The following is a 25,798-nucleotide window of genomic DNA, read 5'->3' as shown; positions in this document are numbered from 1 at the left end:
CAGTGATGAAGCATGCCTATCACCCAGACTAATGATGTACAATACTTATTTGAACACCATAATGGGACAATTTTGGAACCTTGGAAAACTTTCGCAGGGGTGTTCGATGAGCGCGCGGAAGACCAAGGAGCAATCGTCTGCTAAAGAAATATTGCATCTATTAGCCGCTTTTCTAGGGGAATCTCCATGACAACAATTTGCAATGGTAAAGAATCCGATACCGGGGGCTTGGAGGCTGATTGGGGTGCATTGTGAGGGGCCTGAGGTCGCTGATTGGTTCAAGGAAAGCACCATAACTACTCAGAGTTTATATTCATTCAAGTTGTTGAAGTATGCTACTCAAACCGCATCTGGGAGAAAGACTGGAATGGGTACCCTCAACAGAAGAGATGGTCGGTTTAATTTGTGGACATGAAAATTATTTAAAAAGCTAAAATGTTTTTTTTATGCGTAATTGTTTTGCAATTCATCAACAATATAGAATAATGTGAAAGTGGGTTATTTAGCATGCAATTACTGTTTTATTGCCTATTTACATTTCCCTTTCCTTTCTTAGATTATGAAAATGAAGATATAATTTGAACAGATTGATTCGGTAATATGGATTAATAGATATACAGTCGTTGTGTAAAAATGGCAAACGCAGACAGTGAAGTGAAAACATTGCTGAATTTTGTGAACTTGGCATCCAGCGATATCAAGGCGGCCCTGGACAAGTCAGCACCTTGCAGGCGCTCTGTGGATCACAGGAAATACCTGCAGAAACAACTGAAACGTTTTTCTCAGAAATACTCTCGGATGCCCAGATGCCACACACACCGGCCTGCGGAATACGGCATCGCTAAATCGGTGGAGGACAAATCCAGCGTGTATGCTTTGGGGACTGTTCACCGGAGCATGGCGCGTATCAATGAAAAGGGAGGTTCGGATGCGCACAGCGAGGAGAACATAAGGACGGGTCCGAACCCCACTGTAGACAGTGAAAACAGTCAACAAGAGCAGGTACCCATGAGAAAACGTCAACTCCCTGCATCATTTTGGGAGGAACCTAGATTATCCCAAACCAACCTAGAACCTCCGCAGTTTGGACGGAAAAAGAGCCAAGGTGTGACAGGGATCAGTGAGGTTGAAAAAAGAAAAAAAGTTCACGAGGATGCAAAAGCGACTTTGTTTCTCTCCAATCGACATGGTTCTGTCGAAAATGAGCCGCTGAAACTGGACATGACCTCTCACAACATGAGTTTGTGCGGTTGCTGTCCATTTCAGTACCTCGGACACCACGTTTTCCAGAGTCATATGGTTGTTCCCCATTCGGGTGTTGGACTGTGGGGGAAAGCTACAGTGGCTGAAACTGAGACACTTGCACCCCACGGACAGAAGAATCACACACACGTCGTGGTGAAGCCCATACCGACTAAACCCACCGTACCCTCATCTATTTTCAGCGTGTTTGGCTTCATTTAAACATCATTAAGCGCGTGTAAGTAAAGTTAGAAATTAGCAATAATGATGATGTAAATATTGTTTAATTTGTTCAGTTGGGTAGTCTATAGCAACATTTGTTTTTCTCCAAAGTGTAATCGTATATTTCTAGCAGAATAAGAATAGTCAGAGATCATCTGAAGCACTTATGTTGTCATTCAAATCTCATACAAAACATTCCTGCTTTAAACACGACATTCCTGCACCTTGACCTACGTCGCTTCAGTAGGCCTAACATTTGAATGAAATCTAAATTGCACCGTTGCAAACTGATTTGTTATTTCCCAGTGTTTCTTATTATATTTTGATTGTAAATAATAATTGTGAGACGAAGTAGGCACAATGAAGAATAATTACATTTATTTTTTAAATAAACAGCAGATGTTTCCATTTTTCTTGCTTTCAGCACCTTTTCAATATCCATACACATGTGTACATTTAGGCTACTGTATATACTTTAATTCATCACAACTACGTGATGAGCGTCACATACACTCATTGCACAAAGTCTGTAGAAAACATACATTTTGATAATATCATACAACATTTGAGCAGAATATCAACAACTCCATCCACACAAATACCATTTCTTCAAGCAAGGGATCCATCACTGTGTATGTATTGATTGTCTGACATTGTCCCAGAATTATTATTTTTATTGTATTTATAGTCATATGATTGACATTGAACTGCCACCACAATTGGAAATGCCTCCTTCACCTTAAAATGCACCGGTACACACACACACGCACGCACGCACGCACGCACGCACGCACACACACACACACACACACACACACACACACACACACACACACACACACACACACACATTAATACAGATTTGTAATTCTTTCTCACAATCTTTTAATGTGAAAAAAATACAGCATAAACTCATAAGGCCACAGAAAAAATAATAAAACCCCACTTAAATACACTCTGACTTTTTAGCGGCCTAACAGGCCTATTCACGTGTCTGAGATTTGTGGCCCTTAGTTGTGGCTTGGGCAGAGGTCCTGGAAGCTATAGCTAGTCAGGCTGAGGTACTTGAACAGTCTGTCCGGGAGGGGTAGGGTGTTCAGAGACCTGATCCTGTGTACTCCCACCTGGTCACGGACCCTCAGTCTGCAGAGGTGCATCAGTGGACAGGGTGACACTAAGGAGACAGCAGGGGAGGCATTGTGTCAGGTTAGATGTGTGGGTGCATGTGGGATGAGGTTATGTCTGACTGTGCTTCGTTGGACTCACGTGACTTCCTCTTGATGACGAGCCATTCTTCCCGGCCCTCCAGGAGTTCAGTTAGTCTGGCACACATCTGAACGTTACCTACATAGTCCAGCAGCAAGTCTATGATGGGTCCCGCCTCGTTACACACAGATGGTGATGAGATCAGCTCACAGAACTAGAGAAAACCCGGTTGGATGAAAAGACAAGAGAATTAGAGCTGTTCCCTAGTAAAAAAAAAAAAAAAAGTTCTATCCTAATGCATTACAGTGGGAGCCCACTGTGCTTTACCTGCACTCTGCTGGCAGCTGGCTCTGTGCAGGTTAATAGTGATATGTCACTGCTGAGCAGCCAAGTGTTTATGTTGGTGCTTCCACTGCCCATGGCCGTGCTGCTGTTGGAGCTCCTGGGGACCGGATGTGGGCCGCTACCATGAGTACATGTGAAGCAGGCCAGGGCATTGCAACCGTTATCTAAAAGGCACTTGAGAAGAGGCAGATTATTCATGCTGAGTATGAGAGCACCAGGGAAGGTGGTAGGATAGGCTGGGATGCCAGCATTTATATCAGCCCCATGCTCCAGCAGTAGAGTGACAGTCTTTATGCAACCCTGCCTTGCAGCCACTAGGAAAGGGCTGACTGGGTCCAGGCTCAGACTAGCACCTGCTTTCAGTAACACGTCTGCAGTCTTAGCGCTGCCGCTGGCAACGGCAAAGTAGAGGGCTGTTGTGCGCCGATCAGCATACTGGATGGAGCGGCTGTGGGACAGTGTGGCGTTGACGTCTGCACCTGTCTTGAGCAGGACAGCTGTGACCGTGTCCCTGTCGTGCTCGGCAGCCAGATGGAGGGGGCTGATCCCACTGTGGCGAACCCTGGCCCGACTGGTCACCGGAATGAGCAGGGACACAACCCTGCAGTCAAGGGGACAAGGTAGCAGTTACAGACGAGAGGAGTTGATACAAGAGACGGGCAAGACAAGATAAATATTACGTACAGTAACAGGGACCTACTCGTGGTGTCCATACTGGGCAGCGGTGTGCAGGGGAAGCAGTCCTGACTTGGTGGGTTTGTTGGCGTCTGCGTTGTGAGAGAGTAGCAGCTCCACTGTCTCCTTGTAACCTTTTTTACTTGCCTCATACAGGGCTGTAGCACCGTCACACATCTGCATGTTGACGTCAGAACCTTGGGAAAAGCGCAACATCAGTGACTCCACGTAGAACTGACTGACCTAGCAACCTACAGCATATCACCATCCTGAAATGTTCATGTTTCTCAACGTTCTGCGTCAGTAAGGGTTATGTGGGCTAAAACAATGGGGAAACAGCGAAACGGCGAAACGTACCTCTCCCAATGAGGTACCGCAGCACCTCTACCCGTCCTCTCTGGGCTGCAACGATGAGTGGTGTGACACTGTAGGTGTTGGCTGGGTTAATGGTGGCTCCTGCCCTCACCAGAATTTCGCATATCTCTGTGTTGTCCCTGCACACTGCCTCATGGAGGGCTGTCCAGCCCCGGTTACACCGCTGGTTCACTGTGGCACCGAACGCCAGGATGAGGTTCACCATGTCTACGCTCTGCCGCTCACACGCTGTAGGGGTAAGAGAGGACAGGACACTGTCAAGGCCAGACTGTCTGCAGACACCATAGCAATACCATGTTCTCAGTCTGTCGCGCGTCAGCCATGCAGACAGCTGTACTGTAACTGTGCCTTTGTATAAGGGAGTCTCCTTGTTCTTGCAGCTGATGTCTGGGTCTGCACCCGCCTGTAGAAGGCACTGCACACAGGGCAGGTGCTGACAGGAAACCGCCAGCAGCAAAGCTGTCTGTTCCTGCAGGGTGCGTTTGTCCACTAGCCCTGGTTGAGCTGCAGAGGAAAATGTAATAGACACATACACACACACACACACACACACACACACACACACACACACACACACACACACACACACACACAGACAACACACACACACACACACACACACACACACACACCACACACAACACACAAACACATGTAACGGTCTTCCATCTGTCAAGAGGTTCACTTGTTTTATGTTTTCATTCAACTGCACATCATTTGAAGAGTTCACCCTTCCAGTCTTAACAATATAACAGTATGGCCTCTCACTTCTCCCCTTACTGGATCCTTCAGTCTCTCACATTCAACCCCAACAAAGGCAATGCTCTCCATTGAGGGACTGTAAATGATGCTCTCAGCATTTACCTTTCAGTAGTGCCTTTAAGCATTCAGCTTGGCCACAATAGGCAGCCTCATGCAAAGGTATCCATCCATCTTTGTTTTCTTTCATCACACTGTGTGGGGCAGTGATTGCCAGTTCATTCACAGCCTTAACATCAGCTCTCCTAATGGCAGAGACTACTGGGTCTACATCCCTGTAACACAAATGTAATACATGCATAATACATTATTATATACAGTAGTGTAAAACCAAAACATTTTAGATGTTTACTTTTTTTAATGTTTTATTGTAGGGAGTGAATGAATGACAGCGATGTTGTTTTCTGTTCATTTTAAATGTAATGGCAGTAATCCTGAATCTATATGTTTAGACGTTAAGCAAGTGTTATATTGATCAATGGTAAGGAAGCAATATTTCCTGTAATTCTTCAAAGGCTGAAACAGAATGACCGCCACAGATTTTGGGCCATCAGGGATCACCACTGCACGTCAAATAAAACAAAAGACTCACTCGGCGGACTCTGACGTAACGTCGTTTTTCCGTCGCGTCTCAACACATCGCCTCCCATCGCTGAATAATTTACCCAAAGAGGGGTTTCGTTTAGTCCCACCATTACGAAATTGCGATAGATACTCAGAATAACTAAATCTCGTCATTCTTTCAGTGGCACCACGCACGAAATACAGAGAACAGACGGCAGCGGTCGAGCAATGACAACATGGGGGGAGGATAGAGAGGGCTCAGCTGTGCTTTCTGAGATTATTTTAGGACTCAATTGACATGCGGGAGGGTGGGGGGCGATGCCATATATGTCAGGGCAGTGCACTCCAACAGCATTAGCCGGCCTGATAGGCAAATTGCATCAGGATCTTCCGGCATTGTTGTCCCTCCTACGCTTTTTTGAGTTACATAGGCCGTGCCTAGGCCTATGAATTGAACAGTCAGGTGGACCTCCGTTTTTAATGTGCCATAAATATTATTATTATATTTTTCTCACTGTACAATGATGAACTAGCAATAATTTGGCATCTTTATTAATTGGAGTATTACAACATCATAATATAAACATGTTTTCACGATGTGGCAACAGACTGGCAACTATTTGAGTATATCAGATTATGCAAAGCGAACTCTGTGAGCAAAACCTGCCCCTCCGGAAATTTGCCATCAGTTGATGCCCAGATGCCATCCAAATGCAATGCATTCCCTCTATCTTACTGAATCTTCTCTGGACTTTTAGATAATATGAATTAACACTATTTACAGGATGAGAAATAAGAGTATACTTTTGCAACAGGACAGATATTTTTCAAGGCTCACCTTATAGAGTTATCTTTGGTGTGGAGAGTCTGGGAGTAAGCGGTATCCGTGTTGTGTTCAAGATTTAGTCTCTGGCATGGTGCCCTGGAGGGGCTGGCTGGTGTGGTCACATTAATGGTCACCATGTTGGCATCAACCTGGTTACCCAACAGTTGTCCGTTGTCTTCATAACACAATGATGATCCTACTGGTCCTGGGATAGCAACATAGGGATCTGTAATGAAGTGGACAACATACATTTAATTAATAGAAAAAAAACATTACAATCACAGACAGCATCAGACATCAAGAAGTAAAAAAAAAAAAAATGTTTTTATCCTTCTATTTAGAGAACACACCAAACACAAGCTGCACATTCCAATTCTTGAACAAATGAATGCAAAATCAGCCCATGCAAATGAGTCCTAGAACATAAAATGTAGAACATACAATCGTACGTTTCCTTCATGTGGCGTAACCTAACTTGAACCAGGGACTCTTGTGTCGATCTGGAAGAGAACAGCTAGCTGTTCTGTCAGACGGCAGAGAGCAAACAACCTCAACAGTGCTGATACCTTTTAAGGACATGTTTAACTTTATTTGGTTCCACTTAATCCTGCAGCACCAAAATCTCTCTGGCATGAGGTATTGTACTTCCATATCAGGGGTTATTATCGGTAGCTAGTATTATTAGGTACAGTAGTATTTACCATCACTCGTACAACAGCTTGAGTTAGTGACTCATATGATGATCACTCAAACAAACTATCTCCGTCCAGAAATAACAAGATTGACTGTGCTGATATGACACAAAAGGCTCTATTAATAGACCCAAGACTTGGCAAAAGATTTTGCAACTTAGATTTTTGAAAGACCAAAGCTTGCAGACATCATATTCAATATGCATGGATAAGAATAAGAATTCAGCATCAAAACAGAATCTGGCCATGCCTGTAGGCTACGTCCCCAAGCTCTATCTGATATCTCTCTGGTTCCAGAATAACTGTCCCACTCACCCAGATTCGCTTGCTTTGCTCCAGAGCATGCCACAGTGTACTTCCACAGGCTACTCATCTACAGCAATAAACACAGCTGGATGCCCTCCTTTAGTGTGGATTGCTATTTTCTGACTATTAACTTTTAAGTATACCTTCAGGTATGATTTTGATAAACTCAAAATCAAAGTTTCCCTGTCTAAAGTCTTGAAAATGTGAGCTGTTGAAGAATCAGTGTCTCATTCTACCACCACTATGAATTACTGCTCTGTCACGATTGTAATGTTTCTCACACTTCTGTGAGAACAATCATGACTAACTACAGTTAAATGTGAGCTCATACTGATTGGTTGTCTCTGACCATAGAACAGGTCCTTCAACATCTTGACACAAGTTGCTCAACTTGTCTAGCATTAGTCACACACTAAAGGTGTCAAAATTGTCAGATGAGTGGCTTTGTCACAAACATTTACAGGACTAAATCAAACATTTGTATGTGTGTGACTGACAAGATAACCCTTAGGTGTCAAATGAAGTAGACCACTGAATGTCGAAAATAATCTGACACCACTAAAGGGAAATTGTAACAATTGCTCCACTTAGATTCAGACAAAGTTTATTATGTTTTTGCAATGTCAGTCTTAACAACTAATCACGGCGCTGTGGCCTTGTGGCCCAAGTACCTCACTTGCTTTCCGCCAGTGAAATAGAACGCCTCCCGGGCAGTTGCTATGACAACAGAGAAACGATCCCCTTGCATTCCCTTGCGCCTCCCCTCTGGTTCCTCGGCAACATGTAACACAAGTTCAGGAGAACACCCAATCCGGAAAGACCTTTGTCGCTCTCTTGTTCGTGTGCACGGAACAATTCTTACAAAGATTCAACAACGGCCGCTTTTTAAGAACGCACAGGACTGTTTTCTCTCAAGGATCCTTGAAAAATAAAAGTTGCAACACCAACAAACATGGAGAATTGCTCTCTTCCCTTTATAGATAAAGACGACTCTCGTCTACAGCTACAGGTGGAAAATAGAATGAAAAACATTTTTGTAACGCAATTAGAAGAAGCAAGGTATGTTACAAGTAACTTTCATAATCATACGTCGTGTAATAATTATTATCCTTCAAGGCCTACAACAAATGATTTCACGTTTGTTATGCACGATCTATCCACGTTATATGTAATTAAATTTGAATAACATCTTTTGCCCTGACATAGATCAGAAGATGAAAATGTCAATCACATACCCGTTATAACAGAGGTAAGAGGATAAAGTGTTAACAATTAGAGTTATATCTTTCAAATAAGATCAAAAGGTAATGTTCTCCTGAACTTTTATTACATGGCAGCACCTTTGTAGAAACAATTGTTGTGCATCATTACAACTTGCGGCCAGTGATGGTGGGATGGTGCACTACAAGGCCCTGATGGAAAAGGTTGTAAACAGTTTTGGCACCATTTTCTGCACAGACGTCTAGCAGGATCTTGGAGACAGGAGTGAACACACTGCAGAGAACCCTGGTCCTGAAGAAGCAGGTGAAGGTGGACGAGGTGGATAGGCAGCTGGCACAGAAACGAGAGGAATTCAAAGGCCGCATGCAGATCCTGGCACAGAGAAAGGCAGATCTGGAGCTGAAACAGCAGGCGGTGAGTTACAGGAGCTAATACAAGTGGTTCAATACCAGTGAAGACTGGAGGAGGGAGAAATCGGAGGACAGGGCTCATTGTAATGCATAGAATGGACTTGTAATATGTAACAATGAGCCTGTCTTTCAATTTCCTTCACTGTTCAATACCATGGACAAAAGAAGAGGCACAGATAGTAAAGGTTTAAAATGGACTCTAAAACATGAAAGTGAGCATTTACATTTACATTTACATTTATGGCATTTAGCCTGACGCTTTTATCCAAAGCGACTTGCAAAAATACATTTGTCTAAGTAAGTGAATCATCTATCCATCTGTCATCATAAGATAAAGTAATCTATGCTAGGACCAGGGGCTATTGGCAGTCACAATGCTAGAAGAAAGGAAGATGTTTTTTTTATTTCTTTTATTCATTTACAGGAGAGAATCTTGCACAGTGGGGTAGTGGGGATTAAGGGATTAGGTCTGGTTAAGTTTACAAACAATGTGAATGTATGAATGTATTAGCCCTTGGGTTTGTATTCTCACCCAGATGAAAGACAGAACGAAGAAATTTGAGAAGTTTGTGGAGGACAATGAAGTGAAGCGTCGTCGAGCTCTGAAGAAGTACCAGGTAGCAAGGAAGCAGAACAGTCTGAAGCAGAAAGAGATGGAGGAACTCACAGAGCAGCTGGAGAAACTACAGGCCAGGTGAGTGGGGGGGGACGGGACGGGACGGGACTTTAGACTTTGGACTTCATACCAAAATCCTTAACTGAGTGTCCATTCAATTACTCTTCACCTAAAATCTTTAATTTCATCCCTACAGGCAGCAGTATTTAAAGGAGAGAGTGACCAAGTACAACATGTATGAGGACTACATGCTGAGAATTTTAGATTTTCTCCCTGAGAGTAAGCTGACATTAGACTCCTGTTCAGGGAATTCTACTTATATCAAGCCAAACATTAATCATCTGGCATTTTACTGGAGAGATTTGATTTGACTGAGATACAGCGATTGTGCATTGGTTAAGATGCAGTGCATGATGCTGTGTTGTGTTATAACCATATTTAGATTATCTGGACTACGGAGCAGACTCCCTGGCCATGCCAATCATCCGGCGCCATGAGACCCTGTCCATCACCCACCAGGACCTGGTGGAGCGTCTGGGCCAGCTGGTGGAGGAGCTGGAGCAAAGCCAGCGCAACCTGGAGAGCCTGAAGCAGGAGCACAACACCGGCAAGCTGGTCAGAGATACACACAAACACACACAAACAAACATGTACCTGTGAAGAACACTGTGCCACATAGTTAGATTCATGTAAATTTCGGGCCAGGATAAATTGTGATTTCACTCTCTCTACCCGTGGCAGATGACAAACAGGGAACTGTCTGAGCTGCAGACTCAGTGGGACAGAGCCAAGGAGAAGAATAAAGAGAGGGAGATGAACTTGCTGATGCACCAAGACCAGTCCAGAGACCAGGTTTGAGCCGAAGCTGAAAGTGAGTTATGTGTGCTGTCGTGTGACTCATGGATGGTGACGTCTTTGTGATAAATGCAGTCTCTTGTCAGGTTGAAGAGGTTGGGAGCCTGCTGATAGCTGTGAAGAACCTTGGAGAGCAGTGCTACTTCCATCACTATGGGCCTTTGGAAGAGATGGACATGTCAATGATGATGGACATGATAAAGGTAATACATCAACTTGTGTTGTTAGGGAATGTATACATTACAGTCTTGCCATTCATTCATATTTGCACATTATTGTATGTCCTACTATGTCCTATCCTGCTTTTCTTTCTTATCCTATTATGCACTGTTTATTCATATTCATAGTTGTCAAAACTCTCAAGTGTGTGGCTTGATTTCAGGAGTTCATTCTGGAGAAGGCCGACACAGCGAAGAGAGCGTCGCGGCTGATGGACTCAGGCTCTGCGCTGACGAGTGCCACGGAGTTTGCAGACAGAAGAGAGAAAGGATCAGGGCCGTCGAAAAACATCAACAGTAAAACACAGCTGAAGAGCATCAGCAAAACCAGTGGGAAGAGTGGGCTGTCAGGTTGATCAATACTGCAGAGGTCTTGAAGGACTTTGGACACATGGACACACGCACTCACACACGCACGCACACGCACGCACACGTACGCACTGTGGCTCAGTTGGTAGAGCATGGCGCTAACAACGCTTAGGTTGTGGGTTTGATTCCTGCTGGGACCATAAATACCGAAATGTATGCACTCACTGCAATGTAAGTCGTGTCAGCTAAATGACATATATTATTATTATATTACACACACACACACACACACACACACACACACACACACACACACACACACACACACATATACACACACTTTCCACCTTACATCAATGAAGGGATGTTTTGTGTTTTACATGTTGGTTAGTCTCCATGTGATATGTCCATAATGATATGATCTGTATTTAATGATGACTGATTTAATAATGATAGCTTAGGCTTGGATTTTAAAGAGCTTGAACGTTGTTTGCTTTATTTATTCAGGAAATATTGTACATTTAGGGTTGACAAAATGCCTGTCATTCTATTGAAATGTATGAATAAAAACCATCACTAGTTGTGGTTGTTGTCTACCAAATAAAGGATCTGTTCAGTGATTTGCTTGTCAATGCAAGTCGAAAATGTAAACACAAACATTTCTACAAACTTGAGGGCCTTCCAATGATGCTTCTGTAAATTTGACAGACAAATGTAACCTTTGGGGATATTTCGGGGAGATTCTTTGCAACAACAACAACAAAAAACACTTCTACGAGAGATTGCTGTACTGTCCCTTTAAACACCAAACACGTGGTAGATGTAAATATCCGGTTGCTTCTGTTTCTCAAAATGAAACAATTCTAGAATGTCGTCAGATGTCGTCAGATGTCGCCTCGTTCCGCTGCCACTTTGTTACGCACAGTGGTGCTTTATCTTGCCACGCGTGAGACAGGATGACAAACACAGAAGACACATTGAAGCATAGTGGATTATCGTTGTAGCATTAACCCTATATGTTCCTGGGGCCAGGCACCGAATAATTCGGCTTCGAGAATGGTAGGGGCGGTTTGTTATTTTTCTTCTTGGCAATAAGTGTAATTAGCGTCAGTGGTTATGGCTTACATCATATAACACTTACACGACTATGTTCTTCGCAGACAGAGACACGGCCGTTTGTTTCAAAAAGAGAGGAGATATCTGCCTTGATGTTTGAACGCTCTGAGGATACTCAGTATCAGGTATAGTCACTTAGTGTCTCACCGAGGGTCTCTGCCAATCGAAAATAAGCGTCTATAGCCTCGCGAAACTATGTGCATGGTGACAATGTAGTGAATGTATGGTTTGGATGTGTCCAATTATAACAACTATTCTATTATTTTCACTATGGTTTTGAAGGAGATATGCAGACAGTTTACATCCATGAGAAAAATCCGGGGAGATGGCAATTGTTTTTACAGAGCCTTCTGCTTTGGACATCTGGAATCAATGTTACAAAATGACAGGTCCTTACAAAGGTATGTTCCATTACCTCTTTTTATGCCTTCCATGTGCATTCATATAATGTTTTGGATTCCAAGAATGTGCCTCTGCCTGTGAGTGTGTTGTTAATTCTGTATTTCAGATTCAAAGAAACACTGGTGCAAAGCGGGAAAGAGTTATTGTCTGCAGGCTTTGATGAAAGCTCTTTCAAAGACTTGCTCAATGGGGTAAGCTTGCATCATATCTTATAAACAGTCAAATTCACATGCCTCACTATAAAGTTCACCACCTTTGTTCTACTGCAAGACCTATGTAATTCAGGCCTCTTGAGGAAAATTATTTGATGGTTTATCTTTTAGTTTGTGGATGTTGTGGAACAATGTGAAGCCGATGATGAAGGGGACACGTTGCGCCGGCTCTTTAATGAGCAGACTACCTCTGACAGTGTGGTGCAATACCTCAGACTGCTTACTTCTGCCTACCTACAAAACCATGCCGACTTCTTCCAACACTTTGTGGAGGCACCTAGTCTAAAGGTTTACTGTACTCAGGTCAGTGCTCTGAAGCTCTATGCTGCTCTCTGGTGGTGGTGCAATAAAATAAAAAAGGCACAGGGGGTGTATGAGGAAGGGAAAACCACGCTGATGTGAAACCTCTTTAATTACATTGATCTGTGACAAAACCATCGACATGGTTCAACACAGAGTTCTGTTTTGTCAGGTGGTATGACATCCTTTCCTTTCTTGTCAGGAAGTGGAGACCATGGCGATGGAGTGTGACCACGTGGATATCCTTGCTCTTGTTGAGGCCCTTGGGTTGAGCATCCATATTGTTTCCATGGAGGGGGGTGACGGGCAGCAGCTGGCCCACCACACCATTCCAGAGGGTGCGGAAGAGCCCTCCCTGCACCTCCTCTACAAAACGTCCCACTATGACATTCTCTACCTACAAAGTCACCACTGAGAGGCCTACTACAGGCCTCCACTTATCTCAGGGTTGCTTTCTGGTGTTCAAATAAACATTAATTGTACTTCCAGGAAAATACGCTCTAACAACTTCACATTTTGTATTGTTCATTTCTCTTATATTGACTCTGCTAAACTTTCTAGCGCGACCAAATAATAAACTATTAACTAATTGTTCAAACACACAAGACTGATGTTTTTTAAAATCATTTTATGTGAAAATGTTGACAATTGCACAGTGTTTTCATTTACATAAATTCAAACTCAGACAGTCTAATTGAAAGTACTCAGTATCATTTCTTCTGCTTTTTCTTTTGTTTTTGTTTCTGTTTCCTCTGTATGGTGATACTGTCAAAAGCAGTTTCCACCCCAGCTAGTGGCATCTGGGGCAGGGACAGCTTGCCCATCTGTGTAGGGTACTTGGTCTTCATCACATTCTTGAATACAGGCTGGGAAAGCAGGTATTGCATGTGCTTCTTCATTCCCTTCACCAGCTTCTGCTCTTGCCTTTCATCCTCCTCGTCCTTCCTTCCCCCTGAGAGGAATAAAACAGTGTTAATCCCCCAAGCATTAAAAGAGATCATAAGATTAATGATGAAGCCTCCCACTCCTAACTGCTTTCCTTAGATCTTACCCAGCAAAACATCATCATCCAGGTCCACCTCCAGGGCTTCTGCTGCTTGCCTGAACCAGGAGTTGTGGTGCTTCTCTTTGCTGTTGTGGAACTCAAACTTCTCTATCTTCCTGGCCATGTTGACCCGCTCCTGCGAAGGCAGACACACAACATCATCATTTCATATATTAGAAAAAACAGAACGATCGAAATAATCGGTCTGAGCAGATGAATTGCCAATCCAAGCAACTGTACCCCTCTATACTGATGGCTCTGTACCTTGATGGCTGCCATGCACTTGCCCTGGATGGGAAACGTGGGAACCTCGTCATCCTCCTTCCCCAGAGTCCTGTAGATCTTTTTGAAGTTCATCATGTCATCCGGGCCGATTAGAAGCAAACTGAGACCCTCCTTGGCGGCTCTTGCTGTCCGACCACTACGGTGGACATACGTCTCAGAAGTCCTAGGGACCTGTAGCAGACAAGAAACTATTGGTCAACAGATGAATCATTCTCCAGAGACAATGAACAGCAGGATTCAAGAGGGCACTGGTCTATATATATATATATATAGGTTATATACAGTGCCAAAAGAAGACTAAATGCTTCACTGTCCCATCAGTTACACAGGGCACTGTGTGTCATTGGTCAGGGAGCATACCTGGTAATGAATGACATGTTGAACATTTGGAATATCCAGCCCTCTTGCAGCCACATCTGTTGTCAGGAGCACACAGCTGTCAAAAACAAAACAGAGTTATTAAATTAAATGAATGAAGTAAATATGCTCATCCACACGACCACAACAGGCAACACCACCCAAAATAAATAAACAAAACATCTGGTTTTGGCTGTTAAAAGTAGCAGATCGTTAATTGATCTAGGGCCTACATTCCATATTAATAAATAATTGTACGGGAAAAAAAATACAGACTGCATGTTGTGCTTATAAGCCTCACCTGTCCCTCTCTGCAAATCGCTCCAGGTTCTTGAGGCGCTGCTTCTGGTGCATGTTAGCATGCAGTGGCAGTGGAGTACGGTCCATGATGACCAGCAGAGAGTTCAGCCTCTTGATGCAGTCAATGCTGTTGGCAAACACCATAGTACGGCCTGGGTACTGGAGCAGGAAGTAGTACAGGTAGAAGTCCTTCTCTTCCTTTTCGCAGTGGATCCGTGTCTCAGTCAGGGTCTCGACTGTGGCCTCCTTTCGTGTCAGGTCGATGACTTTGGGCTTGTTCTTGATCCCCACTTTCCGCATGAGGACCTCCACCTTGCTCCTCTGGTCCACCTTCTTGCCCTTCTTCTGCATAACACGGGTGGGCAGGCTGTGCACCATGGTCAGGGTGGCAGAGAACACAAACGTCTGCCTCTTCGGGTTGAACTGGACAGTGTTCAGCATCTCAAGCAGGCTCTCCAGCTCAGCGAAGTGGCCCTTTTCCACCATGCGGTCTGCTTCGTCAATGACGAGGCACCTATAAAGACGTGTTTTAAATTTCAGCATGCTTTAAAAATCACATCATCAGTGTTCTTATGTTGACGATTTGAATCTCCGGTATGCAATGAAGTGATTGAGCCAGATATATGTAACTCACCTGAGCTGCCTTAGGTTCAGTAGGTGTGGATGCCTCTCTTTGATCAACTCCCACAGGCGTCCTGGAGTGGCGATGACGATCTCAGGCCTGCGCTTCAGCATTCTAGCCTGTTTCTGTTGAGCCATTCCACCCACAATAATCGCTGTTTTTATACCTGCATGAAGTAAAAGCTTGTAATTGTAATTTGATCAAAAACAAAAAACAAATCCAATAGAACACCTTTGGGATGTGGTAGAACGGAAGATTCACAGTTTGAAAGTACACCTGAAAAATCTGCAGGAATTGCGTGATGCAATCATGTCATCATGGACCAGAATCTCAAAGGAATGTTTCCATCATCTTGTGGAATCAATGCAACAAAGAATTGAGGCTGTTTTGAGAGCAAAGGGAGGCCCTTCCCAGTATTAGTATAGTGTTCCTAATAAAGAGCAAAGGGAGGCCCTACCCAGTATTAGTATAGTGTTCCTAATAAAGTTCCTCCTCAGTGAGTGTACAAACATCCTGTAGCATCTCTTTAATAATTTATCAGTCAGCTTTACCCTCATCGAACACTCACCAGTGAACATGGCCACAGCATCGATGTGGTGCTTCACCTGTACAGCCAGCTCCCTGGTTGGGGTGAGAACCAATCCTAGCAACGGCTGTTTCTGACTGGCTTTCAGTGACTCTTCTGCTGCAGCCGTGGTGTCAAAGTCAAACTCCATATTTTGAATGACTTTGACACACCCGATCTTTTCAGAGTCACTATCATCATCCTCCTCGTCCAGAGTTATTTCTTCTTCATCATCATGGACATCATCTTCGTCTTGTTCTGCCACGTCTTCACCATCCCCCTCTTGGTCCTCCTTCTCCTCATCCTGTCCTGTAGATACTTCCTGCTCCAGCTCTGTGGAAATACTTGTCTCCACAGTTCCGGCCTCTGCAGAGTCACCTGCTGTCGGCAGGTATATACTCTCCACCTGTGTTGGTTGTTCAGTCTGGTCATCAGTCGCCCCCTTACTCTCTGAGGCCTTCCTCCACTCAAGGATAGCGTGGATCATGGGAATGCCGAAAGACAGTGTCTTACCACTTCCTGTAAATAAAGGAGATGACAAACACAAGCTAAACAACTGGAAAGCCTTTAGCACTGTATGGTTCTTAAACTGTTATAAGCTTGAAATAAACAGGTACGGTTACTATAGACATGAACCCCAAGAAGATCTTACCTGTCTCAGCTGCCCCCACTATGTCCATATGGTCTCTAATAGCAGGAGGCAATGCCAGGGCTTGAATGGGTGTGGGTGAACCAAAGCCAAGACTGCTGAGTGCTTTTAGCACTGGGGCAGGGACAAACAGATCCTTCCATGCCGTCACATCTGCGTTACAATCTGCAGAACCAGCTGCATTGCTCCAGGTCTTCTGCTTTTTGGGCTGTTTAGCCACTTTACCTTGAGGGGGTAACACTGTTGTTTGAGATCCTTGCACTGTCTGAGGCTCTTGTTCTGTCTGAGGCTCCTGTTCTGTCTGTTTTTCTACCTTTCCTTTCTTCTTCCTGTTTTTCTTCTTCTTTTTGTCATTGCTCTTTTTACTGTCTGGTTGTGGCTGAGTATCCTTCTCTGGGCACTCAACTGCATCTTGTGAGACACCTTCCTTTCCACCTTCCTCCGTCTCATCTGCTTTCTCTGAGCTGTTTTCAGGGTTTGGGACCTCACTTTCCTTTCCACCCTCCTCCGCCTCATCTGCTTTCTCTGAGCTGTTTTCAGGGTTTGGGACCTCACTTTCCTTTCCACCCTCCTCCGCCTCATCTGCTTTCTCTGAGCTGTTTTCAGGGTTTGGGACCTCTTCACTCACCTCTGTTTTCCCGTCCCTAACTGCAGGGACATTGTCCTGTTTGGTTGGATCCTCTTGAACTGTTTTCTTCTTCTTCTTCCTCTTCTTCTTCTTCTTAGCAGCCGGTTTTTCAGACGTTTCGTTTTTGTCACTTCCCCCCTCCCCTGCCTCCTGTTCCCCTCCATCCGCCTCTACTTCGCTTGCTTTTCTTTTCTTGGCTTTTTTCTTTTGCCTCTCTGTCTCATTTTCTGTTATAGCTGCGGTCTTGGCAGAGTCAATCAGGCGGTAGTCTGTCAGCTCCTCAAAACACACCAGCCCCTCCAAGCCCTCCTCAGAGAAGAGACTGGGGTCAAGCTCGATTGCTTTCCAGCTGCCCTTCACATGGATCCCCCGTTTGGTTGGCCTCAGCTTCGAAATAGGGCGCTTGTTTTTCATCGGGGTCTTCTTGGTCTTAATGTTCCTCATGTTCCTACAAAATGATCAAAACAGATTTATCACGATGAAATACGCCAATGACAGTGGCACGGCAGAGTAAAACAACTGAAGCAACTTCACAGGGTTACCTTGATCATAACAAGGAAGGTTCTCTGATCTTGCATTACCGTAATAATTATGGCAGTGTACTGTAAATATATTATCATGATGGCAACACTTAGCCATAGCTAGCTGACCAGCTATAGATAGGAAATAAAAGCAGCATTAAGTGAACCTTTATAACCAGTCCTTAATTTAACTGCATTCTAATATGTATGGACACGAACACAAAAACAGTATGGAAGAACATTCTAACTGCCATGAGCCAGAAAGTTATCTTGACAGATTTGACATAGCAACACAGACTAGCCGCAGTTGACGACGTTAGCTAGTGTGCGACAAGGGGGGTAGTTTTAAAACTCTCCTCGCAGCATCATAGGGCATAGAACAGATATTTAAAGCAGTTAAGTTAGTTAAAGTAGATTAAAGCAATCGAAAAATAAATATGTCGTACCTTTGATTGCAGGCACGTCAGGACGGTCCTATGAAACGCCACACGAGTTGACTGGACTGGGCTCACGCATGACACGAGGGCGCAGCCATTGCAGTTGTGATCACGTGGTTTGAAAAACTTTATTAGCAGTCTACCAGTGACGACCACTTCTTGCACTAATGGATCTGGTTTTGCTTTATGAATGTCATTCTCAATCTCAGTTTTCAATATAAGTCCCTAAAGACATTGACCGCAGTAGCCTGGGACAAGACTGCAATACAGCTATTTAATAGTTTACATACAGTACTAATGTAATAACTACATACAGTACACAAAAACACAATTTTGCAAAGGCTATAATGTGAAATGTCTCTATAATGTTCAAATTCTTTATATTTTCAAGATCACAGACTGGAGTCAGTAAAACATCTTTTAATACATTTTTTTTTAAACTTTATTTTATTATTATTATTATTTTTTACAACATTCGTATTTGAATTAACCAGCAACCTCTCATAGCGTAAGCCTATACAGTACATCAAATGTGTCTACATCGAAGCACTGTCTGTCACTCAAATTAGTTTTTAGTGGGGTCAATCACTCGGCCCATGAACAGCAAGTTGTTGGTGGCCTCATGGTAGATGAAAAAGAGGAAAGGTCTGTTAACGATGAAAGCAGAGGGTAAAATTTTTCCAACGATGCCAACTGTTGTGGCAGCAGCTGCTGTGGTGCCCTCCTCATCCACCTCTATAACAGCCTTGTGCAGCACCTATAACACATTTATAAATAGCAGAATTCAGATGTAATGTATATTGATGCATTCATCGTGTCTTTCCTGCTGACTCTTTTATCCAAAGATGCCTATTTGATGGTACAGTCCTCATTTTACACAGATGGAAATTGTTTAAACCAAATCATCCTCAGAGTTGAAGGTGATATTATCCCAAAAAGTATGGCTCACCAGGAAATAGTTTTACAACTATATTAACAACAACAACAACAACAACATATTATTATTATTATTATTATTATTATTATTATTATTGTTATTATTATTTACAACATCTCTCATTGCCCAATTTATCATAGCATCAGCATCTATTGAATGTCATTACAGCAGCTCCCTGGTCTGTTGACATTTGACCTCGGACAGTCATTCAACAACTCACCTGTGACACTTTTAGGCCTTGGTTTTTGCTCAACTTAGTCAGGTTAGCTGCGCCCTGGAAGATGCTGGTAATACCCAAATCTGGTAGGATGCTGTGCATTTCATAGGATTGATCCATCTTGAACTTGGGCAGTTGAACCTCAAGTTTGCTGTGGAAAAATATTGCCACTTTCATTCTCTACGTATACAATAGGAAATTTCTCTTCTAGAATTATGCTGCTGTCTTCCACCACACCCAGTACATTTTCTATATTTACGTTTTTTCCAGGTTTTTGACCCAGAAGAGGAATTTCTCAGCGGTGATCTCATCATCGTTTGCAGTGTAATCCCGGCCTTTGTTTGGTAGGAGGATCAGCATTGAAACACCCTTCATGTACGGCAGTTTCAGCACCTTAGATTTCAGTTTGTCATCTTCCATCATGTAGTATTTATCCACTCTAAACATCATAGGCACTTGGACAATGTTGTAGTTGTCAACATAGAAGCGTCCGTTTTCCGTGTTATTCGGGTTAAAAACCATCTGCCACCCACCTAGGTAACAAATTGATAAACGCATATTCATTGGAAAGAAAAAATGTAAGGCAATGCAATTTAACTTTGAAAGTGAAATGTATTCATACTGTGCAACTAAAGTCTGAACTTAAACAGGTAAAGGCATCAGACTTGTGAAGTTAATTATAAAGTTACAGCACTTATAACTTTAAAAAATAATAAAAGTAACAGTGGAACAAGTGATTTGAGAATGAATAAAGAAAGCCCCCTCACCCTGAAAGAAAATGGTGTTGATGAGCATGAGCTGGGTCAGCGGCTCCAAGCTTGTGATCATCTTCTGTATTTTGTTACCAGTCTTGCTCTTGATGTAGTCATTGATTATGGCTATGCTAGATTTTGTGTCTGCAAAGTCCAAGTTTTTAATGTCAGCATTAAAGTACCTCTTGATGTCGTCACTGAAGGCTTTCTCTACCTCAAACGTAAGATCGACAAAAAGGGCGGTGCCCTGGTCCAGATTCAGGGATTTGTTTTGTGTGACGTTCCCCTGGAGGTGCTGGAAAAGTTCTGGGATTAGCTCCGGCTGGCCAGCCCGCTCCAGATCGGCCAGGTTGAGCACCTTCAATATCTCCTCTTGTGTGACGCCCTCTGCGGCCATGGCGAGGGTGGCGAAGGCTGTTGAGATGCTCAGGGGTGAGAAAAATATATTGCTGTCATGGTAACTGGAGATCCTTCTGTAGAGGTTCATGGCAAAGTCCATGTTCCTGAAAGTGAGGTCTGTGATGCTGGGGCTTCCCTCTTGAGTGTGGTAGACAGGAGTGAGGGTGCAGACATATGTCATGAGGAAGAGGAGTTCCACCTTCATCATGGTTCTTGGTTCAACTTACGCAGCCTGTAACAGTGATTATGAGTCAGATGTTTACAAATCGATTTCACAAGATACCTTAGTTTGGGAATCTAAATATGCACCGAGGCTGAGCTTATACACTAAACATGATTTATTATTCATTATAAAACTAATCGACTTATCGGTGTTGCATTTGCAACTGTTTTAGTTTATTGTGGAAACAGAAGCATACAAAAACCAACAGTCTGATTATTTGCTGAAGAAAACCCCAAAATAAAATGACTTAAATAAAAAACTACAGGCACAAATATGTAAACTGTCCTTACAAGTATATTCAATGTAATGTATAAAGAATATAAAATTGTCTTACGAATTCTCCTCAGTCATTGACCAACCGTTCAGCTGGGGAATCGGCAAAGTGTTCTGTCAAAAACCTCCATCCACTATTTGGGGAGACAAAGTGCAAGTGTGCCTTTTGGATTATCTATTAACCATGACATACTCATACTGGTAAGTCCTTTACATATGTTGATTTCAGCTGGAAATGATTATCGGATGCATGGTAAAAATGTACCAAATAACATTCCACAGACTTCCGTAGGAGCAAATATCACTTTATTCCTTGAAACAAAATTGTCAGATACAGTAAATGAAATAATATGGTGCAGTAACGTGGTGGTGTGGAGTATCACAAACATCTGGTTGTTTAGTACCTGTTGTAGAATGTGAAGAAGTCAGTGAAAGTGATGCAATCATAAAAAACCCTAATACCATTAATACATTATAATTTGTCACAACTGCAGTTGAAATTTTGAAAAAAAGCCTAATAAATCATAAGAAAACTATTTCAAGAATCAAGAAAAATAGCACAAAATGATGGAATTACTCTGGAAGACAACTACAATATGAGCATATCTCAAACTCTACATGGGATATTACTGTACTGTATTCTATCAGTGGTGGGTGAGGTAAATGTTTTGAAGACTGGGGTCATGTATAGTAAATACTTTAAATTGGCACATCCAAATAACGCATAGGCAAATCCCATGTAAAACACAATAATGGTAAACAAGCTGATAATTTTATTGTATTGAAATACAGATATTGTTTGTGCACTTCTATTCTGAATGTCTTCAAAGAATCAAATCAAAGTTGTGTGGGAAAATTGAAGACAGATTTAGAAGAAAAAGAGGGGTAAAAAGAATAAAAAGTTATAAAAAGAGGGATTTTGAATCAGAGTGGTGATAAAGTCTGGGTCAAAGTATATCAGACCTAAGTAACCCATACCCAACAATGCTGGTTAAATTATGATTCTTTAGATGAAGGCTAAACATTGATTCACCTTACTAATAGAGAACAATAAGTTCCTTTATGAGTGTGTGAGTGTGTGTGTGTGTGTGTGTGGGGGGGGGTGGTCTCCTTACTAGACCTTTGTGAAAGAGAAGGCCAGAGGCTCTGACACTCTATTAAACCTCTACCTAGGTATATCAAACCAGTGGTCCTATGAAGCATCCCCATATTCAAGGCTTGAGGATGTTACCTGGTTGACACCTTTTCCCCCCCACTGTCTGGACACCCACCTCACCATTGCACCCCTTTACCCCCCCCCCCCCCATCCCCCCCATCAAACACACTTCGCCGCAGTATGCTGCATGAAGACTCCTTTTCCATCCCTTCCAGAGAAAAACAACAAGCGTAGGAATAAAAAACAAACCATAAGTTAGAAATTGAAGGCGCTGTGGTAGAAAGGCCATCACAGACTTGGAATAACTGCACGGGAATTCTGTGTCCTCCATTTTCCAGCCCCCAGCGTCACTTCTGTGTTAGATTAGACTAGCGTTCTTTGTTGTTATTTTCTTCTCCACAGCCTGTCAGCGAACTGGCCAGGGGAGGTGTGTCAGCCTTCTGGCTGGCCATATGTCCGCTTATAGAAAGGTTAAGAGTATGGGAGAGGCTGTCCCTTGACGGGGTGCCAGTCGAGGCAGGTAGTAGTCAAAGTAGGCTTTAGCTGGACTTCACTCAACTTCACTGGCTGTGCTTGGTGTCTGTGTCCTCCTCAGTACCACTCCTTACTGGTCCTGGAGCGGGTGAGAGAAGGAAACTGGCACTGGGTCTAAAAGCAATCAACTCAATTCAAAAACAAACAAACAGCTCAATTCAAAATTCAGTGAGTGCTATAAAGACTTTTTATGACGCATTTTAATCATATACCCATCGAATACTCTTCTTTCACTAAAATAGTACTTGGAAAGAATGTCCCAAAACAGAATAGTAATTACAGTATTACAAATACTGTACTAGAGTATGAGCTTATTTCATCCCTTACCTGTGTCCTCTGTTGGATTACTGTCTGGCTGTTGAGGGGAGATGGGATGACCTTGTTGCTGTTGGGATTGCCTGTTTGATAAATAGAGAAGTTTTACATATACAGGGTATTTTGAGTAAAGCCATATGTGCAACTTTCACAAACGCAGACAAGCCCAACCGATGAAAGTATCTCATGTTGCATGATCAATTCTCCATGTCACACTGGCTTGATGCAATGTACACTGCACGAGATTTGCACATGTTGTCGTGAAGCATGTGGCTTGTGGCAAATTCATGGCTGAAATTGCACAGTGTCTGTCTTGCTTAACCGTGTGCACACAAACGCACACACACACACAGACACACACACACACACACACACAGACACACACACACACACACACACACACACACACACACACACACACACACACACACACACACACACACACCTATCAAAGTAGGCCTGTCTCCTCCTTCGCAGTTCCTCAGCTGTAAGCTTCTCACTGCCTCCTGGTGCCCCTCCCGTAGTACTCAATGGTGTCTGGCCCGTATTCTTAGCAACAAGTCCCTCTTTATGCCCTACAGACTTATTGCTCATTACCGACCCTAGAAGAGACAAATGCACCAAATCTCAGCATAGGAACGCTTCTGTAAAACATCAATTAGTCATGCATGTTGTTGCTCATGAGTGCTAACAGTTAGCTGTTGCCCACGATGAAAATGTATCACATTACTGAATATTTATCTGTGTTGCCTATCCATTGCATAAAGCTTGTGGTTATTTATCCTTTACCTTGCATGCTGAGCTGTATTGCTCTGCGAAGGTCAGCCTCTTCATCCTCCACCTCCATGTCTTGTCGACTTAGGGCCAGGGCCTTCTTCAGCTCCTCTTCATCGTCGTCCACCGATCCCTCCTCCGGGCCAGGTCCTGTCTCCAGCATACCCTGTACTGATGATCTGCTGCTTCAGGATGAAAGCACCATCAGTATGGTCACGTTGGAGTAAATGCTATCCTCTACCCAAAAACACATTACTCTTTTAAACCAATATGATAATTCATGCTTTCAGACCTAATCTTGTCTAACCAACGGCAATAATGTTTTCAACAGCCATACCCTTGGCCACTGCTGGACTGAGCTTCTTCCTCTCCAATCAGCTTGGGTCGCTGCTGCTGCTGGACCCTCATGATCCCAAGAATCTGCTCTGCTTCACAATCAGGGAGGTTTCCCCTGATCACAAATATGGAATACCCTGTACAGAGACACACCAGGCAGCTCTGAGAGACCCACAGCGCTAAACGCCAACAGAAGATGTGAAAATATATCCATTTGTTTTACCTTCCTGTTGTAACTGTGCAAGAAAGAGGGCTAGATATGTGTCTGATATCAGCTCTGGTCCGGTCAACAATGAGTTCAAGTTAAACCACTGCAATGACAAATTGTTGAAGTCAGCAGACAAACAAGATCTGGCAATGATTCAAATCCCTAGCAAATCTCGAACAACCCACACCTGTTGGCCGAGATTCCGTACTGTGAACCAGTGCTCCTTGTAGTTGCATATAAATGCCTTTTCATTTCTGAAACATATGAGCACATTGTTTCAGGGATTTAAAGAATGCAGCAAGAGGGTATAAAATAATCGATCCAATTAAATTGTAGGTGAAGTATAGAAAAACTAAAAAACATGGATCATCAGTTCTTACATTGGGTTTATCATTAGTCTCTGGTACTCTCGGCTGTTGAAGAGGATCAGCTCCAAACCCCACACTCCCAAAGCATTGCTGATAACCTAGTGGTCCACAGAACAGGGTTCAGGGTTATAACAAAGGTACATTACTAGTCAGGGAGACTCCTCAAATATCTCACCCTAAATAATGGAGGACATTGGTCTCACAACTCACTTGTATCGAAAAGAAACCACTGTCGTCCATGTTACCAGATGGTTGCTGCAGATTCAATCAAATAGAGAAGAATTCAGTTTAAGTACAAGCTAATGACAAATAAACAACTCCTGTATAATAACAACCCCCCACACTATTACCTGTAAAAATGTTCTGTACTCCTCACTGGCCATACCCCCCTCTGCCATCCTCATCCGCTCTTCCTCATCCAGCTGATGAGCGATGGACGACAGGTCCACGGGGGTGAAATACTCGCCTTGCAAAAGGTTGTTGAGACAATGCTGAGCGCACAGGGAACCCTCTTGCTGAAAACAAGAAAAGTTGAAGTCAGCTTCACAACTCCGAATGGAGTAACGTCACGTAAAGTTAGCTGCCCACTTAGTTAGCGTGCCAGCCAACAGAGGATGATTTCCATAGATTTCAACCGAAGACTAAATAGAAATTTGACCAGGCACTTCTTGCAAAGTTGTCAACACCTATTGTTAACTAACTAGGTTACATGCGAGCTAGCAAATTGTTGTTATTGACCATATAACTAGCTAGCATAGCAACAACATTTCAAGTACATTTCATTGCAAAGACCCATGTTCCTTCAGATGTAAATTGACGTTATCGTAGAAAAAATGCTAACACACAGTCTTGAACTGTCAGTATACAGATTTTGTTAATTTAAACGGCTAAATCATTGGAATAAAATATATAAGCTTACTTTCTCATGAAAGATGGACTCCATATTTATTTTTTCCTGTAACACATGATACTCTGACCTGCGACCCTGCTGGGTTCACGGCTCTCTACAGCCTATCAGCGCGCAGC

At 43.2% G+C, this 25,798-nt stretch overlaps 7 protein-coding genes across 9 annotated transcripts; 3 read left to right on the top strand and 4 right to left on the bottom strand.

Annotated features, from left to right (window-relative positions):
- Positions 1 to 633: 633 nt before the first annotated feature.
- On the top strand, positions 634 to 1,464 carry LOC310814457 (protein FAM181A-like; the record flags this gene model as incomplete). Its single annotated transcript, XM_083683875.1, has 1 exon — positions 634 to 1,464. One exon carries the CDS (start codon positions 634 to 636, stop codon positions 1,462 to 1,464), a length of 831 nt encoding a protein of 276 aa, XP_083540001.1.
- A 719-nt stretch (positions 1,465 to 2,183) lies between these two features.
- Positions 2,184 to 7,336, bottom strand: asb2b (ankyrin repeat and SOCS box containing 2b). Its single transcript, XM_083683476.1, has 9 exons — positions 7,222 to 7,336; positions 6,227 to 6,440; positions 4,930 to 5,099; positions 4,414 to 4,569; positions 4,048 to 4,293; positions 3,716 to 3,887; positions 2,998 to 3,616; positions 2,731 to 2,884; positions 2,184 to 2,638 (listed from the first exon to the last, which is right to left on the bottom strand). The coding sequence occupies exons 1-9, from the start codon at positions 7,277 to 7,279 to the stop codon at positions 2,475 to 2,477; spliced, it is 1,953 nt and encodes a 650-aa protein (XP_083539602.1). The 5' UTR covers positions 7,280 to 7,336; the 3' UTR covers positions 2,184 to 2,474.
- Positions 7,337 to 8,099: 763 nt separating this feature from the next.
- Positions 8,100 to 11,245, top strand: ccdc197 (coiled-coil domain containing 197). The gene is made up of 9 exons (XM_083682966.1): positions 8,100 to 8,271; positions 8,419 to 8,461; positions 8,671 to 8,847; positions 9,380 to 9,537; positions 9,656 to 9,738; positions 9,902 to 10,074; positions 10,201 to 10,311; positions 10,401 to 10,517; positions 10,697 to 11,245. The coding sequence occupies exons 1-9, from the start codon at positions 8,165 to 8,167 to the stop codon at positions 10,886 to 10,888; spliced, it is 1,161 nt and encodes a 386-aa protein (XP_083539092.1). The 5' UTR covers positions 8,100 to 8,164; the 3' UTR covers positions 10,889 to 11,245.
- Positions 11,246 to 11,725: 480 nt separating this feature from the next.
- Positions 11,726 to 13,453, top strand: LOC310814551 (ubiquitin thioesterase OTUB2-like). Its single transcript, XM_083684036.1, has 6 exons — positions 11,726 to 11,900; positions 12,002 to 12,082; positions 12,240 to 12,358; positions 12,466 to 12,550; positions 12,683 to 12,874; positions 13,074 to 13,453. Exons 1-6 carry the CDS (start codon positions 11,898 to 11,900, stop codon positions 13,284 to 13,286), a joined length of 693 nt encoding a protein of 230 aa, XP_083540162.1. The 5' UTR covers positions 11,726 to 11,897; the 3' UTR covers positions 13,287 to 13,453.
- Positions 13,454 to 13,484: 31 nt separating this feature from the next.
- On the bottom strand, positions 13,485 to 18,377 carry ddx24 (DEAD (Asp-Glu-Ala-Asp) box helicase 24). Its single transcript, XM_083683972.1, has 9 exons — positions 18,290 to 18,377; positions 16,698 to 17,770; positions 16,049 to 16,564; positions 15,493 to 15,646; positions 14,860 to 15,372; positions 14,562 to 14,637; positions 14,181 to 14,372; positions 13,923 to 14,052; positions 13,485 to 13,823 (listed from the first exon to the last, which is right to left on the bottom strand). The coding sequence occupies exons 2-9, from the start codon at positions 17,764 to 17,766 to the stop codon at positions 13,582 to 13,584; spliced, it is 2,892 nt and encodes a 963-aa protein (XP_083540098.1). The 5' UTR covers positions 17,767 to 17,770; positions 18,290 to 18,377; the 3' UTR covers positions 13,485 to 13,581.
- Positions 18,378 to 18,845: 468 nt separating this feature from the next.
- On the bottom strand, positions 18,846 to 20,793 carry serpina10b (serpin peptidase inhibitor, clade A (alpha-1 antiproteinase, antitrypsin), member 10b; the record flags this gene model as incomplete). The annotated part of the gene is made up of 4 exons (XM_083683021.1): positions 18,846 to 19,037; positions 19,438 to 19,585; positions 19,694 to 19,967; positions 20,202 to 20,793. The coding sequence occupies 4 exons, from the start codon at positions 20,791 to 20,793 to the stop codon at positions 18,846 to 18,848; spliced, it is 1,206 nt and encodes a 401-aa protein (XP_083539147.1).
- Positions 20,794 to 21,378: 585 nt separating this feature from the next.
- atxn3 (ataxin 3) lies at positions 21,379 to 25,724 on the bottom strand. Of its 3 annotated transcripts, none has more exons than XM_083683852.1 (11): positions 25,692 to 25,724; positions 25,123 to 25,287; positions 24,983 to 25,027; positions 24,785 to 24,870; positions 24,592 to 24,658; positions 24,420 to 24,507; positions 24,198 to 24,333; positions 23,876 to 24,045; positions 23,532 to 23,688; positions 23,099 to 23,169; positions 21,379 to 22,850 (listed from the first exon to the last, which is right to left on the bottom strand). In XM_083683852.1, exons 1-11 carry the CDS (start codon positions 25,713 to 25,715, stop codon positions 22,798 to 22,800), a joined length of 1,062 nt encoding a protein of 353 aa, XP_083539978.1. In that variant the 5' UTR covers positions 25,716 to 25,724; the 3' UTR covers positions 21,379 to 22,797. The 3 variants fall into 3 exon arrangements, with proteins under 3 accessions (XP_083539978.1, XP_083539979.1, XP_083539980.1); XM_083683853.1 differs by having other exon boundaries at positions 23,876 to 24,042; XM_083683854.1 differs by having other exon boundaries at positions 22,800 to 22,899.
- Between the last annotated feature and the right edge of the window lie 74 nt (positions 25,725 to 25,798).

This window comes from Argentina silus (genome assembly GCF_951799395.1).
Source record: "Argentina silus genome assembly, chromosome: 13".
Taxonomy (NCBI): domain Eukaryota; kingdom Metazoa; phylum Chordata; class Actinopteri; order Argentiniformes; family Argentinidae; genus Argentina; species Argentina silus.
The sequence above is the reverse complement of the archived record's forward strand: the minus strand, read 5'-3'. Positions and strand labels throughout refer to the sequence as shown.